This window comes from Primulina tabacum, chromosome 4 (genome assembly GCF_025594145.1).
Source record: "Primulina tabacum isolate GXHZ01 chromosome 4, ASM2559414v2, whole genome shotgun sequence".
NCBI lineage: Eukaryota > Viridiplantae > Streptophyta > Magnoliopsida > Lamiales > Gesneriaceae > Primulina > Primulina tabacum.
The window spans coordinates 7,096,246-7,113,510 of record NC_134553.1 but is presented as its reverse complement, the minus strand read 5'-3'; the positions used below and the strand labels follow the sequence as shown (position 1 = coordinate 7,113,510).

At 35.2% G+C, this 17,265-nt stretch overlaps 2 protein-coding genes across 3 annotated transcripts; one reads left to right on the top strand and one right to left on the bottom strand.

Annotated features, from left to right (window-relative positions):
• Positions 1 to 7,016: 7,016 nt before the first annotated feature.
• On the top strand, positions 7,017 to 10,204 carry LOC142542877 (RNA-binding NOB1-like protein). The gene is given in 7 exon segments (XM_075649760.1): positions 7,017 to 7,449; positions 7,674 to 8,146; positions 8,148 to 8,312; positions 8,314 to 8,762; positions 8,997 to 9,165; positions 9,534 to 9,650; positions 9,766 to 10,204. Coding segments are annotated over 7 exon segments (1,872 nt in total). The 5' UTR covers positions 7,017 to 7,097; the 3' UTR covers positions 9,913 to 10,204.
• A 691-nt stretch (positions 10,205 to 10,895) lies between these two features.
• On the bottom strand, positions 10,896 to 16,468 carry LOC142542876 (putative LRR receptor-like serine/threonine-protein kinase At1g63430). Of its 2 annotated transcripts, none has more exons than XM_075649759.1 (13): positions 15,937 to 16,468; positions 15,533 to 15,671; positions 15,299 to 15,370; positions 15,064 to 15,207; positions 14,810 to 14,959; positions 13,660 to 13,740; positions 13,503 to 13,567; positions 12,591 to 12,842; positions 12,302 to 12,507; positions 12,069 to 12,201; positions 11,809 to 11,966; positions 11,485 to 11,700; positions 10,896 to 11,393 (listed from the first exon to the last, which is right to left on the bottom strand). In XM_075649759.1, the coding sequence occupies exons 1-13, from the start codon at positions 16,022 to 16,024 to the stop codon at positions 11,151 to 11,153; spliced, it is 1,947 nt and encodes a 648-aa protein (XP_075505874.1). In that variant the 5' UTR covers positions 16,025 to 16,468; the 3' UTR covers positions 10,896 to 11,150. The 2 variants fall into 2 exon arrangements, with proteins under 2 accessions (XP_075505874.1, XP_075505873.1); XM_075649758.1 differs by having other exon boundaries at positions 13,660 to 13,776; positions 15,937 to 16,467.
• Positions 16,469 to 17,265: the final 797 nt, after the last annotated feature.

Genomic DNA, 17,265 nt, shown 5'->3' with positions numbered 1-17,265 from the left:
GTTATTTAATCTAATACCAAATTTAATTATGATGATAATAGGAAATAATCCCTCTTATTTGACTTAATTTAACATGTTTTGTGTCATTATGAAAATGATTCAAAGGATATAATTGGAATTTAATTTAATTAAGTGCTAGTTTTAAAAACTAACTTAAAGTTAAATTTGATCATAAACATACACGTGTAGAAGGTCATTTTAAAATCCTTCTAAACAAATATATCATTTTTACGTAAACATAATAAATAAAAACACTTCAATAATATTTATGATAACAAATTAACAAATAAATATATCATAACAAAAATTAAGATAATAATTTTAACGAATTAAGATTAAAAATTTCTAAACATAAATTAAAATTAATATAATACAACCATCAAATAAATTAATTGAATACAAATAATTTTATCAACACTTAGAAATATTATTTACCTTTTAATAAGATAGACACGATAATATCAATATCTACACTTCCTGAAATAAATCAAGAGACAGAAGGTATAAAATTATTAGAATTCAAAATTTTATTAAAAAAATTTGAGACGAAAAATAAATCAAATCCATACCGACAAATTTTTGAACAACCTTTGAATACAAAATGCAAGTGAACTTCTGTGAACACAATACAAGTGAAAAATCTTTGAATACAAAATGCAAGTCTCGTGTATATATATAGAAGAATTCTATTTAAAAATATTTAAATTTGCCCGCCACTGCAATAGGCGGGCAAGCGAAATTTGAGAATTTAACTTAATTTCTCCCTCCCCCGCCTCCCCTACAGGCGGGGGAGGTGAAATAATTTGCTCCCCCCATTTGGAAGGGCGGGGGAGTAAAAGATTTATTTTTTTTTTAATTTTTTTTTACAATATTTTAATAAATTTTAGAAAAGTACGGTAGATTGTTAATAGATAATAAAAAATATTATAATTTGATAAAAGACCCCAAATTCGGTAATACACTCTTTTAAAAAAGCAAAACCAAAGTCGGTGCAACCGCATATGGCAACAACCATGTTACTTAATGTTAAAATTTGACTCCCACATGTTATCAGTACCATCTATTTTCGGACTAACAACTATGGTTTAACGAATCAATTTTTCGAGACATATATTTTATTTTAATTATGTATTTTTCATGGAAAAAATATTATTTTTATTGTATATATAAACAGTGTTGACTCGTCCCACGAATAAATATAATTAAAATCGTCTCATTAAAGACCTACTTTTTGTTGTAATACATATGTTAATTTGATTTTCATATATAAGATGTTTTATGTAGATTTTTTTTCGCTAACGAGATTATGATAATGCAAAAAAAAAAAATCTTTTTGGTAATCTAAATTTGTATGTATATTTAGTATTAATAATTATAAACTATAAATTTACTACTTGTATTTTCTCTAACCAAAAGTAAGAGGATGAGAGACTTGGAGTGGTCATCAAGTGCAGATTCCAGTGATAAGCTCAGACTTTACCATCACAGCAACCACAGCTTTAATTTAGACCAAAGCAAACCCCTTCTACTGTGCGGACTTGATCGGGTCGATTTTGAAGAATGAACTTGTCACCCACTACTTTGAAGTTGCCCTTTTTGTCTGGTTCGTTTTGGGTGAATTTATTGACAAGTTATCTCAGAATATCGAAGGAAGAGTAACATTGTATCTTGAGAAGGTCTTTTGTGAGACTGATCTCACGAATCTTTGTCTGTTAGACGGGTCAATTCTACCGATATTCACAATAAAAAGTAATATTTGTTCATGGATGACACAAATAAGATATCTATCTCATAAAATACGACTCGTGAGACCGTCTCACATAAGTTTTTATCTTGTATCTTTTAACTTATTTGAACATTATGTCTAATGGATAACATTGTCACGTATAAGCATGGGAAGTATACCATTTCCACATCGTTTGGTGTTATTGTGTGTGACGACTAAATATAATAATTTATATATTGTATCTGCATAAATTGATTAAAAATTAGAAATTCTTTCAAACTCATATATCATTAGTCATTTTATGGTTTGGGGTACGTTCAATCTATCTTATCTATTAGACACCACAATACAATAAGTTATTTTATCCATCAAATTTTTTTTAATCATCCATACTATATATATCGACATATTTACATCATCCCTTCCCATATCAGGCATCACTAGCATTTTCAAAAAAAATATATGCAAAAACAGTATCATAATGAATACGAAACACATAATGAATACATGTTAAAAGGGTGTTAGAACGATACTTTACTCGAGCATATTGTTCAATTATAATTTTATTGTAAACAATAGAATAATATAGCAAATCTTAAATAAATATCTTACTTATTTACACATTAGTTACACACTTATTTACATATTAGTTACACAAATTATGATGAATTGCAAATGTCATAATTATCAAGTGAATCTGAAATTCATCGTAATTAATATGAAATGCTACAAGTATACAAAATTAAATTTAAAATTTATGATTTTACTTATATAAAACAAAAAATATATATTTAAATAAATTTGAAATTAATCGATTTGTAGTTTCAATTGCAACTGTACACTCGATCGTCGCTTTTGCAATTTCTGTTAGGAAAAATGCTAACAACAGAAGCGTAGAAACAAACTCGTAATGATAAAATAGTAATCAAAACAAGTGTGTTGTCTACATTATGATTATTGTGCAAAGGAAAACAAAACCAAACCGAGGCCTGTAGTATGTACAGTTTCCTTAAAACAGATTCGCCCCCTCTGGTATGTGCTTCGAGGTTTCAGCGGACGTCTGTTTCCCAGGATACAACGGGCAGACCAGCAGTGATGTCGTACAAACCACTATGCTAGCGAACAGAACAGTACCTGAACTTTATCAATGGACGGAGTAGGAGCAGAAGTGCAGCAAAACGAGCATAAGCAAAAGCACAGCGAAATGAGCAGAAGCAAAACGCAGAGTAGTAGGAGAAAGTGGATTTCGGTGTGTCTTTCTTGGCTAGGCATATCCCTATATATACATGTCAATATCATCCATACGAAAGGCCAAAGGTTGCCTCAAAGATGGTAGATGAACCACCAAGAGTTGGGGAGACGAAGCACCAAAAGCCAAGCCATGTGAAAGGTCTCCAGGGCATGTGAAAGGTCTCAACCGAAAAAAAATAACAAAAGATGACATATACTGCTAGGCGATTTTTGCCTTGATCGGTCCGACATTCGACGCACCCAGGTCGCGCTCTCGTACGCTTGCACACACAAGTAAAGTCAAGCATTTTTCCACTGCAAATCGGACCCATGATTTGCATCACATGCGTCGGCGTACGCGAGAGAGAGCCTCTTGACCAATCATTGTTACACCTCCATAAAGTGTAATACAATATAAACTTAAGTATACAATTTTATTTTTCCGACGTGGGACAAACCCACCTTTCCAAATTTCAATTCACTTAGTTAGTTAGATTTTATTTTTAAAAAAAATTATTTTTTAAATGGTCTCGTCTCCCGGTTTCAGGGTTTCATTCTAGCTATTTTTGTGTTCCTCACAGCAATTCAAAACAAAATATAATCAAATATCATTTGAAAGTTTGAAGATTTGTGAAAGAAGTAAGTATATACTCGTAATGCTATTACTATTATCGTAATATTGTAGCAACTAGATTTGTTTCACTTTAGGTTTGGTCGTTCTTGGTTATAATTTTTGTGGGTGGAGTTAGTGTGAGTATTTACGGTAGAGCAATGTGATGTGGGTTGAGTGTGCTAAGTGTGTGAGTCGAGCAGGTGGGTGGAGTGTGCTCAGTGTGTGGGTCGTGTCCTAAGATGTCGGTTGAGTGTGCTAAGTGTGTGGGTCGAGCAGGTAGTGTGGGTTGAGCGTGGTGTGGGTCGAGCATGTGAGTGGAGTGTTCTAATTGTGTGGGTCATGTGTGCTGATATATGTTAGTATTGCCACATGTGATCCAGAGAAGACGTGGAAGAGAAAAAACAAAACAGATTTCCTTCTATTGAAGGATTTGGTAGAAGAAAGAGTTGAATGATATGTAATTTGTTTGAATTTAAAGACAATCAATTTTATTAATGTGTTTGTATTTTTCTTGACAAAGATTGTAATGTATTTGTGGTAAATTTTTTACTTTGTGATTTTTAAGTTTAGGTCGAGTGGCTGGTGAGTGGGTCGATTTTGGGTCAAGTGGGTGGAGTTTGGGGTTTGGTTTACGATTTTGTTTAGGGTTTGGGTCGAGTTTGGGTCGATTTTTTGGGTCGAGTTGGTGGATTTTGAGTTTCGATAATGTTGTAATATATCATTGATATTTATGATGATGAATTTAAATATAATTATAATGTATGAAGTATATAAAAAATTTATAATTATGTAACATTTTAATATGATTTACGTATTATAATTTAAGTGTGTTGTTAAAAAATTCATAACAATAGTGGAACCTAATGTTAAGAATGTATCATTTAGTCGAGCCATATGAGTTGAATATCCATTCCACTGAATGTTTAATGTATCTAAAATTCATAACAAATTTCATAACAATGGTGGAACCTAACAAATTCATAACAAATTTCACTCCAACATGTTCACTAGACTAAATATTTAATGTATCTCAATGGGTCGAGCAATATGAGTTGAATATTTAATATATCTCAATGGGTCGAGCCTCCATGTTTATTTTCTGGAGAAGTAAATCTGCAAAAAAAAATGTTACTAATTGTCAAAATTTAAAATTAAGTAGTGTTGTAGTAAAATATTGGGTGGAGTCACTGAAATTTGGGTGTAATAACAATAACTCGACCCAAATCTCGCCCCTCAACCCAAACATCAAACCCTCGACCCACAGGTGGGTCGAGTGTGAAAAGCTCGACCCACCTGGGTCGAGGTGAGCTCTTCACACCTGGGCGAGCTCGACCCAAGCTCTTCACACCTTTGCATATTTCAAATGATTGAGCCGTGGGTTGAGTGGGTCGAGCATGTTGCATATGTTAGTATTGGTTCATGTGATCAAGAGAAGACGCGAAAGGAAAAAATAAAAAAAATTTCCTTCTATTGGAGAATTTGATAGAAGATCCGGTTGAATGATATGTAAGCTGTTTGAATTTAAAGAAAACCAATTTTATTAATGTGTTAAGTTTTTGTTTTTTTCTCGACAGAGATTTTAATGTGTTTATGGTGGAGTGGGTCGAGTAGATTGAGTTTGGGAGGAGTGAAGTATTGTAATGTGTTTGTGGTGGAGTTTGGATGGAGTATGGGTATAGTAGGTGGAGTTTGGGTAGAGTGAGTTATTATATTGTATTTGTGGTGGAGTGGGTCGAGCAAGTGGAGTTTTGGTGGAGTTTGGATGGAGTAGATGCATTTTGGGTGGAGTGAACTATTGTAATGTGTTTGTGGTGGAGTTTGGATGGAGTGTGTGTAGAGTAGGTGGAGTTTGGGTAGAGTGAGTTATTATATTGTATTTGTGGTGGAGTGGGTCGAATAAGTGAAGTTTTGGTGGAGTTTGGATGGAGTAGATGCATTTTGGGTGGAGCTTGGGTTGAGTTGGTGCATTTTGGGTGGAGTGAAACTCTACCCAAAATATACCAACTCAACGCAAACTCCATCCAAATTCCATTTACTCGACCCACTCCACCACAAACAGAATACAATAATTCATTCTACCCAAACTCCACCCAAACATCAAGCCTCGACCCAACACTTGGGTCTTGTGTCGAGCTCGACTTAGATGTTGGGTCGAGTTCTTTACAAGCTCGACCCAGTGTGAAGTTTCTACCCAAAATTCGTTGTCTGTGTGCTGTGTCGAAATCGATCTATTTAGGATGAGCAACATGTCGAACAAGAACCCAACAAATAGATCTATACTCGAAGAACAATGAGTAGAGCTCGACCCAAACAAAAATTTAGTGGTAAAAATCAAAATAATAAGTTGATTGTCTCGTTGGATTTCTTCCGAATCAATATCTTGTAGACATATTGTTATACCGTGTACAGTGAGAAACCAAACAAATGCAACAAAAATAGTGATGAGAAGAATGGTACAAAAGAAATAAGAAAGATTGAGAATATCTTAGTGAGATGTTAGTAGTAGGTATTTTAAAATTTTAAATTTAATTTAATTTTAAGTTTTATTATAAATAAAATTAAAATTTAAATATGCTAATAGCCAAAATTAGATTTTAATACATTCCACCCCCTTTTGTTAATAAACATTTCCAATGACTTCCGATTTTCACATTTTCCCCCCATATATTACGAAACATCATGAATAAGTCAGCTCATCAAAATATTTAATTTTTAAAAAATATATATACACATTAATCTATTATCAAAATTTTGATTTATTGTCAGACTTGTATTGAAGAAACACAACTTGTTTATAATATTTTTAGCGAGAGTCGTAAAATTATTCGAATAGACAAATTTATAAATAAATTTCTTATTTTATTCTTAAAAAATGGTGAGATATATTAGGGAAAAAATATTATTAAATATAGAAATCGATATATGAAAAGAGTAGATCTCTTGTGATACGGTCTCACATATTTTTATTTATGAGATGGGTCAACCTTACCGATATTCACAATAAAAAGTAATACTATTAGCATAAAAAATAATATTTTTTCATGGATGACCCAAATAAAATATCTGTCTCACAAATACGACTCATGCGACCGTCTCACACAAATTTTTGCCATGAAAAAATAAGAAATTCTATATAATTGAGCTGAATGTATTAATTATTTACCGCTAATACAACGTAGAGTAGGTCTCTTGTGAGACAGTCTCACGAATCTTTATATGTGAGACAAGTCAACCATGCCGATATTCACAATAAAAAGTAATACTTTTAGGCGTTTAGGTTGAGAGCACAATTTATCTTGAATTATCGAGTTTATTTCGTTCTAGTCAAAAAATTACGTGAGACGGTCTAACGCGTCGTATTTTGTGACTCGATAATTCAAGATAAATTGTGCTCCCAACCTATACGCTGTCGTTTTTCAGTATTGGTTTGTTTGGAGGATCGTTTTTCATTTTTCAATATACATATTCCGTTTCCTCTTGTAGGGTTTTATATTCCCACTCTTGTTTCTCCATACAAGCACCACTGCCATGGAGGTAAAACCGCAGCCCACTGCTCCACTGTGTTGGAGCAACATCCTAAAGCAGCAACCAGAAAAACTACAGCATAGTTCCAGACTCGGCCTCCAATGCGCCGATGCGAATAACCAACAGAGCGGCGTTTTGGTTGGCAGCTGTAAGTCGTCGAAGGGCATAGCAGTGGCGGTGGTCGATGCCAATGCCATAATACAGGGCGAAGAGCGCCTTTCTCACGCGGCCGATCGCCTCGTTTCAGTCGCTGACGTAATTGATGAAATCCGCGACCCCTCCTCCCGCCGCTTTCTAAACTTCTTGCCCTTCCCTGTGGATACTCTGGAACCATCTCCTGAAGCCCTTAAGAAAGGTATTTTAACGCATTTTTCTGGTTTAACTCTTGTGTGTTATCTTACTTGGTATTTTAATTCATTAAAGAAAAGTTTGTGTCTTTGTTGTGCAATAAATTCATTTTTCCGATCTTACTCCCACTTTTACATGTTCATCGTGGAACTAGTAATGTTACATTTACTCGCAATAATGTTATTAGCTCAACTTTGATCTTAAATGAGTTGAATGTCCCGCGATTTGCAGTTATCAACTTTGCCAGAGCAACTGGTGACTTACAAACACTTTCGGATGTGGATCTTAAGCTCATTGCTTTGACTTATACATTAGAAGCACAGATACATGGGACTCAGCATCTCAGAGACAGCCCTCCTCCTATTCAAACAGTCAATGTCAAAAGGCTTCCTGAGAAAGACTTACCTGGATGGGGTTCGAATGTCCCTAATCTCGATGAGTGGGAAGCCCTGGGGCATGAGTTTGACAGTGTGTCAAATTTCAGTTCAAAAATTTTACCCGTCAAAGATTTGAACCTTGGGCTAAACTCAGCCGATCAACTTAGTATAGAAAATGCTCCAAGTCAAGATGGCAGTGTCTCACACTTTGAGAGTCAGGAGGTTGGTGATGATGGTGTTAGGAAACCTAGGAGATACTTTCCAAAGAAGATTGAAGTAAAAATTGAGGGGAAAAAGATGGTGGTGGATGGTATTGATGCATCACAGGGGACAATTTGATGATAATTCTGGCGATTGGCGACCCGCTGTGAGCCGGAGCACTCACAGAAGATATATCAGGAGGAAAGCCAGACGGGAAATGAGTGATTCACTTGACACATCCAGTAACGTGGAAAATGAAAACCTTGATGATTCTGAATGTCCAGAGCTGCTGACTGGAAGAAAGTTACGAGCAAGGGACAGATGGTAACTCTAAAGATGTTAAGGCCCACAACAAGAACAATGGAGATGTAGACATCTCTACAGATTTTAATATAATGAAACTGGAAGAGGAATCCTTGATATCTTTTCAGGACTGCAACGAACTGAGCAATCCTAGTGAGGGTTTTGGATCCAATAGTATCAAGCTGATAGATGCTGCACAGGAAGATGTTTCTATCATCGATGAAGACCTGCAGAACTTGGAGATAAGAAGCCAGATTAGTGAAATGGTTGATACATCGCATATGGATGATATAAGCAGTGAACAGAGCTGGACTCTCAGATCATTGTCAGAATCCAGTGTAGCTTGTATAACTAGTGACTTTGCAATGCAAAATGTGCTTCTACAGATGGGTCTACGACTTCTTGCACCTGGTGGGATACAAATTCGCGAGCTTCACAGGTACATGTGCAATTCTTAGGAGCATCTCCACGAGCAACCCTGATAATGATCTTGACTGTTTCTTGTTTTGTTATGTTTGTGTTGGACTATTTTATTCACATTGGTCTAGCTCTTTATCTGTTGTTATTTGTCTCCTTTATTTCAAGTCATCGAGTAAGATGTTTGGGTAATAACGATGTAACTTTGCAGTTTGATTTTTTAAGTGATTTCAGTGGTTTAATATTTTTTCTGTAGGTGGGTTCTGAAATGCCATGCTTGTTTTAAGGTGACCACCGACATTGGCAGAATTTTCTGTCCAAAATGCGGCAATGGCGGCACACTACGTAAAGTAGCTGTGACAGTTAATGAAAATGGTATCGTGTTGGCTGGTCGTCGACCTCGCATATCCTTGCGTGGAACAAAGGCAAGTATAGTTCATCTGTTGCTAACTTTGGAAGTAACAATGGAAGCTTTTGGGTTATTATTCTATTTTCCTTGGTCACTATCAATATCTGGGATCTAGTTTGTAATTTTTCTCCTGTGATATGCTTTCTTTCTCGTGATATTTTACTTCAAATTAGCTTGGTTTTGACTAGAGATGTTCTTGCTGAGGTCAATCTCCAAATGATTCACCTTTCTTTTACGTGTACCATTGTTTGCCAACGTGTTTGCCGAGCTTTTGAAAGTTTACGGAGCTTTTGAAAGTTCACGTACAACCAATTGTGTATGTCAGTTAATGAACGTTTTATCCAAAAAGGGTTGCTTAGCTCTGGTAAATGGTCCCTTTTGCAGTTCTCGTTACCTTTACCCCAAGGTGGTCGAGATGCGGTTACAAAGAACCCCATTTTACGTGAGGATCAGCTACCTCAGAAGTTTCTGCACCCGAAAATAAAGAAGAAAAATAAGCAGGTCGATTGCAATTATCTACAAAATTTATAATCAATACTTTTTGATGTTATTTCTTCATCCTGTAAATTACCCTGTATTAATATTCTACCCATGTTTTGAATTGTTTGTTTTGTAGGATGACGACTTCGTTGTGCCGGATGATATCTTCCGCCATCACACAGATAAGAAAGCTCCTCTCCAACCTCCAGTGAGGAAAGCTTTGGCCGTCTTCAGTGGAAAGAGGAATCCTAATGACAATCATTTTTCACGCCCTAAATGTTAAACAATTCATTTTGCTTCAAGATTCATACAAATGGTGGCGCATTAATTTCGTGATGGCCCTATTAGACGAGTTCTGATGTGATGAAACCAGGAAATTTTCATTTTTGCTTCCGAGTTATGATCCAGGATGATCTGTATATTTTTGTTTTCCCTTGCGGATGACTTACAAGGACTTTGAACAATTCGGTTTTAGGATGTTACTATTATGGAGTTAAATGGTACAAAGTGAAGGAGAACGTCGAGATTTAATTATAATTGGAAATGAAAGTTTATTGTTCTGGTTGGATCTTCAACTCGTTTTACTTTAGAAGTGCTGATTTTAAAATATGGTTCTTGCGATGACAAAATTCTAAGATATGATATTGAAATGTGTTTATCTCGACTATACTAGAAAATTCTTAGCTTAGGCTTAAGTTAATGTATTTCAAGTTTTACAATCAGTGAAACAATTTCAATTTATATCAAATTGACAATTTCAATGATAATTATAATAAATTTAAATATACTTGAATATCATCTAAAATTCTTGTTCAAAATCAAATATCTTACTATCAATCCATTTCAAAGTCAAATCTCTTCGATTAGATAAAACCAATCAATCCAGACCAATATAAAATCCTATGAACTTTGATCTCTGCTCATTTTTCATCGCACCTGGACATCAAATCAATCAGCCCACTTTAGTTTTTCAAGATTTTAATAAATTGTCTTTTCCAACTTATACCATTTACATGAAAAAGTCAGTAAAAAAGACAACAGCTTTATCTGCCCTTTGACACCATTTCCATGCAAAGTTCGAAATGCCAACTTGTAAAATTGTAGTTCAATTTAAAAGATAAATAGGTACTTTCGTGCAAAATGTAGAACACCCAACTCAGGGAATCTGTCCGAATATCAAAATCTGTCCAAGTAATCTCGAGTGAGGTCGATTTGATTTTGGCTGCTTGGTTTCTGGTTTTTGTTGCAAACTCTAGATAATTCGCAGAAGCGACAAATTTTCCCCCTTGAATTAACCCGCTCAACCTGTACTACCTACCACAACCTTAAAAAGGTGAAGATCGTACAAAGAATCGAGAGATTTGCCTAACCCACGATTCTTACAACACGCAAGATTTACGAGAACTTCGACGCCTCAACAAGATCATGAGAGATCAAAGAACATAAAAAAATGGGTAACGAAAAACATATTGCTACTCTACATTTATGATTATGATTTATGTTGTAGAGTTTGAATTGACATCAAGATAGAGTGAGCTCAGCCCAAGCCAAAGAAGACACCTTGAGCTCTGCAGATATAGATGTATCGATCCCGGTTTCAAGCATCGAGCATAGATCTTGCATCGATGTCCTGGTGCTGGAATTGGGACGGATGCATAGATTTGCCACTTCACAAATCACCTTCAAGTCATCCGAACTGAAATGTTTCAGCTCGGGGTCGACCACGTACGACATAACATCAGGCGATTCCAAGAATTCTTTAGCCTGCATGAGTTCAATTTTAAATAAAACAATTTCCCTTTCAAGAATCAAGATAATAATAAAGGAAAAGTTTAAAAAGTTGATAAATCCTTACCCAATCAACTAAGCACCCTTTATCTTTGCAGTATGGAGGTCTACCACTGACGAGTTCGAGTAAAAGAATCCCAAATGCGTATATGTTTCCCTGGGTATCAAGACAGCGTCTTTCTAAAGAACTTGGAAGGATACAAACATCACCTTCGTTACTTATCGAGCCCGAGCTCTTCTCAGATCTGGATAGAATCGTCTTCCAGCACTCAAAATCAACTAGCTGCAAGAAAATATAAGAGTAATCTAATAAGAAACGAATAATGGGATTTGGAAGTAGAAGAACAGACCTTTTTAATATTCATATGACCGAACACTGATCTATAGTCACCTTGGGAGAAAATTCATCGGTCAGATAGATAGAACCCGAGTTTAATTCAGATAAAGAAAATGGCGGATTAAGTTCCGTGTGCAGATACTTAAGCCCCCGGGCGATGCCGATAATGATTTTCATACGTCTAGTCCAAGAGAACTGGCATCCTTCTCCATCTGCGAGTTACCAGAAATAGTGTGATTTCTCGTCAGGCTGTTTAAAAAATATAAGAAGTTCCATAAAAACAGAGGAAAAAAATACATCAGAAATTAACTTACATTGAAGGTGCTCGTAAAGAGTCCCGTTCGACGCATATTCAAACACCAGCATCCTCGTAAATGGACTGCTTTCTCGACAATATCCAAGAAGTTTTCCCACATTCTCGTTATTTAACCTTGCCAAATCTGCCACCTGAACAATTAATAACATGACTCCAAAATCTTATTATCCACATGAAAAAGTCGAGAAAAAATCCATAAGTTGCTATTTACCAAAGAATATGATCGAATACCTCGTTCTGGAAATAAAGCTCGAGATAGCCTGCCCAATTCTCTTCTTTGATACAAAGGGATATCACAGCAATTTCAGATCCACCTTTCAAAGTGCCTTTGTAAACCACACTATCCGGAGATGATCCAATGATGTTGCTGAAATCTTCACAGGCTAACTCCAGTTCTTGTCTGCTATATTTTGGTACATCTTTCAGAGCTTCAGAATCTGTTAGCAAACATTTCATTCAGCCTTGGCACCAGCGAAAAATGACAACAAGATAATAAAATATACAGAGACACCTCATTCACCTATGTAAATTGTCATGTACTCCTTCGTACTTGAAGATTTCTTCCAGGGCATAATGATAGAAGGTTTGCTCTTCCATTTCTGAATGGCAGCTAAAAGAGCCATGACAAAGAGAAAACCTACCATTACTCCGGTGACTATTTCAAGAGCCAAGAGCCATACAGGTTTTGATGCATTAGCTATATGTTTTGTTCTGTCTTCAGTAGGCATGTGTGTTGTGTTAAGTCTTGGACGTGATTTGGAAGTTAGACGGCCTGCAATGAAAGTTTCATCAATACTAGCCACAACACTGAACATATAGTGACACAAACTCATGGCATTTTTAATTGATTTTCCTGGAAACATATCCATATCATTTTCAAATTTTTACCAAAAATATAAATTTATCCCACTTTCACGCTCCTCTATGTAATTATTATTAATTTAACTCATCACTCATAAAAGAAAATTCTATAATTATATGATATTTTAAGACAAAACATTATGTTTCAAATTCTAAAAGATTCACTTAACAATAATTATCAAAGAAATAAATAACCAACATATTAACATGATAAGTTATGAAATGGCATCTATTAGAAAATGACATTTTGGGAAATATGACCAAACGTAAACCACATTTCCAATATATCTTCCAGAAATATATTTCAGTAAACATTTTCTGCAAACAATGGAAACATATTCAAACATATACCTCCACCATTGCGCAAGAATTTTAAAGGATCACATGCAACAAAAACTCATGACACCTGCATTAAGAAATGCCGATGCAGAATTACGAGACTCTATGTAGTCATTTCATCTATATTTTTCGTTCTTCACCAAAAAGATCATTGAACTGTCACTATCTATATGTTTCCTCAATGGCAAAGCTAACATAGATTACAGTAACATTAATAAACAGGGTCACCTACCACATTGCGCAGGAGGCCTCTGTTTGGAATCCTTATCTTGAAGGCAATTCCCCCGAAAGCTTGATCTATATTGAAAGTAAGAATATAAAGTACCTCACATGAAGGGCAAGGGCAATAAGAAACTGATTAAGGGGGGAATGTAAAAAACACAAAGTACCTCGAAAGATATACCAAGCATTTGGGTATGGTTCCGATCAAAAAGTTATAAGAAAAGTCGGCCACTTTTAGCTGGGACGAACTACACAAACCCATAGGGTTGCCATTTAGAGCATACCTGGAATTATTTCGAAGAGGCAACACAAAGAAACAAGTTCTTAGATTGAGTATACTAGGTATTCATCGAAAGTGTACATGGTGAAGCAATCAGATAACAGTCTTCGAAAGTGTACATAGTGAAGCAATCAGATAACAGTCCAACACAGATACGAGTCCACAAATTCTTCATAGATAAATGAGGGGATTCTACAATCCTATAAAAAGAGATCCTTATGTAGACTTCATTAGGATAAGCTGACTTTTGGCAATAAACAAGTCACTACTACTAGGAGGAATCACAATAAGAATATAAGATCGCAGGTCAAGACAGCGAATTTCATGATACAAATATCGCCAGGAAAAAGTAATCAAGGGCTAGGAAGCTGCCTAAGCGCCTCCTAGGCGCTAGGCGTCGCCCGACCGCACCGAAAAGGTGCTAGGCGGTTAGATTTTTTTTGGAAATTTTTTTTTGGACTTTTAATTTTTGAAAGCTTAATTAAACCAAAACATGACATAAAAAGAATTATAGGTTTCTTCTTTTATTTTTTTGGGATTGAAAGCTCAGTTAAAACCATGATTTGTTGGCTTCCACTTATTCTAACACATTACTCTCTTCTTCTTTGTCTGCTTTCTTCTGCACTTATAAGAAATCGAAATAGGCCATAAAGGTAATTTTTCTCTTTATTTTGATTTCTTTTGCATTGTCTATTATCCTTACCAGCCTTAAGCTGAACAAGCATGACGAGTGAACCAAGTGTAAACTGGATTTTAGCAAAATTTGAGCTGAAATTTATTCTAACAACCATTATAAATATCTTGATAACGTGAAATCCGTTTAGCGGTGCCTAGGCGGTCTAAGCTCTAGGCATTGGATGTGGCATCCTACTAGCACCTAGCGAATTTTAGAACCTTGACACAAACATAAAGATTTTAGAACCTTGACACAAACATAAAGAAAATACAAGATAATTTACACAAGGAAATCAAATTCAATTTGAGTAGGACAGAGTATTCAAAAGTTCAAGAAGTCTGTGAGAGTATTTTCTACTTACGTCCCCTGCATAGTAGATGAAGATGCTGGGCCATTACTAGCAGGGATAGATCCCAAAAGCTTATTCCTATCGAGTCGAAGTTCCTCAAGGTATTTCAAGTTACCTAATTCAGAAGGTATCTTTCCAGTCAATCCATTGGAGCCAAGATTTCTGTAAAAGCAGAATATAACAGTTAATTAACAGTAAGAAAATGAATAAAAAATAGTATAAAACTCCATGAATGAGTTTCGATATCTAGAACTCAATCCACGAACATTTTCACTACGGCAGTTAAGCTTCCGATCTCAGGTGGAATCGTTCCGGTTAGCTGGTTTGAACTTAAATCCAACACCTTGAGTTCTTTTAAAATGCCGATTTCCTTTGGTATTGTACCGATCAATGAATTCCCACGCAGAATTCTATAAATGAAAGACAGAAACAACCAGTCAATATGACCCCAGCTTAACAATTATAAAAAAAATCCAATTTGATCGCACAATAAGAGCTTACAACTCTTGCAAAGCTGAGAGCTGGTACAGCTCTGGAGCAACAAAACCCTTCAATGATGTCCCGGATATGTTGCTGCAGTTTGAGTGATGTCACAAATGAGAGTTTAATTTGACAATAACATCATACTGCTATACACTCCCACATTCTCGCCATCAATCTCATTAATTGAAGTGCATAAATTCTTGCATCGGTGGCCACAAGTTTCTATTAAATAGAATCAATGGAAAAGCTTACATCTTTATTACATTATCCCCAGCCATAGAACAAGAAATGCAAGACCAATCACAAGGATCCGAATCTAGAGAATTCCAATTCGACAGAATCAGCAGCGGGTCCTCAATAATAGCTCTCTTAAAGGAAGTTAAGGCTTCAACTGAACAAACCAAAAAATTTCTGGTAAGAAAGTTTTCAAATATGAATTCTACTCAACAATTTGCAATAGCCACATTCTTAAATTCACTTGCCACGTTTCTCAACACCAAAATCCAAGATGTTTATACAATTACGTCAGATAATAGCTCCGAAAAAAATGATTATGTGTCCATCACATTACTTAAAAGGATAAAAAAAACAATGCTTCTGAAGTAGCAAGAATCAAGATCTGTGGGATAAAATACAAGTGAAGGGGTAAAACTCGCCTTCATTCTTCGGAAATGCAGCAACACAATCAGCAAGAAAGAGCCCTAAACTCAGCAAAAGAACTTGACATGAAGTAAAACATTCCATCTTTTTCCAAGATTTCACACACAGAAACACTCAACAGCTTGACGAACCACCCATCTACAACAGATTAACATAAGTCTTGGAAAGAAACAAAGAAAAGATTCTAAAGAGTTAAAAAGGAAGTGGGTCAAGAATTGGAGAAGTTAAAAAGAAATCTAAAAAACCAGAAGAGGATAAGCAAGATTCCCTCTTTCTTTCTTGGTGAAATGAAAAGGATTTAAGTAACCAAAGCGAGCAAACTTAACAGAAATCTGGGATAAAAGAATCAGCAACAACCCGTGAAAGCAAAACCACTGAAAAATGGGAGTGGATTTAAAAAAGGAACCCACGAAGAAGAGGAAGACTTTAATCCAAAGAGAGGTTTGGTGTCAGAAACAGAAGGAGACAGGCGGTGAAAGCAAAAGAAAAATGGATAAAATGATGAAAAAACCCTTGCAAATTGGAGTCGCGGAAAGAGCTGGATAGACTGTGACGGTCATGAATTTGTCTGTTTGTGTTTAAAGAGAGTAAATTTGACAGTTATTATTTGTTTACTCGCCTGTCGTTTTTGGTGGGGAATGCAAGGTCGGAGCACGAAAATGGTAGTGGTTTAGGGGAATAACAGCTTTAACATTAAATTCTAACTAATCTTTGATCAAATAAATTTATTTTATTTTTAACTCCTACATTTTTCCCAAAAAATTTTGGATTTTCAATAATCATTATGCTTTCCATTCCAAATCATAAATATTAAAATTTTATTAAAAAAAAGGGATTATTAAGGAGTTTAAAAAAATTGTAACTCTTTAGAAAAGAATGTGACTCTGCGAAGTTAATATGGTTATTATAGTCAAAACATATATTTAATTATGGTTTAAGTTAGAGAATTTCTAAAATCTTTAAGAATAATGTCTAGTAAGCTCGTAAATTTTCGAGGAGTAGATATCTTGTGAGACGGTCACACGAATCTTTATCTGTGAGACGGCTCAACCCTATCGATATTCACAATAAAAAGTAATACTTTTTATGGATGACCCAAATAAGATATCTGTCTCATGAAATACGACCCGTGAGACCATCTCACACAAATTTTTATCATTTTCGAGAAGTAAACGGACTATTAATCGATCTAGTTTTGTAGATAATCTAATTAGAATAAAATAAAAATATTTGCAATATATGATAAAAATAATTATGATATGTAAGTGTCTTTGAATGAGTGTGATAATTCGAGTTTGAAGTAGAATGACTAGATCAATGAAAAC

Excerpts from the sequence above, each read along its gene's own strand:
- LOC142542876 (XM_075649758.1), bottom strand. The coding sequence starts at position 16,024 with ATGGAATGTTTTACTTCATGTCAAGTTCTTTTGCTGAGTTTAGGGCTC. Across the intron at positions 12,508-12,590 it reads GTACATGACAATTTACATAG|ATTCTGAAGCTCTGAAAGAT; the intron begins GTGAATGAGGTG and ends GTTTGCTAACAG. Across the intron at positions 11,967-12,068 it reads TCTTTACGAGCACCTTCAAT|ATGGAGAAGGATGCCAGTTC; the intron begins GTAAGTTAATTT and ends GGTAACTCGCAG.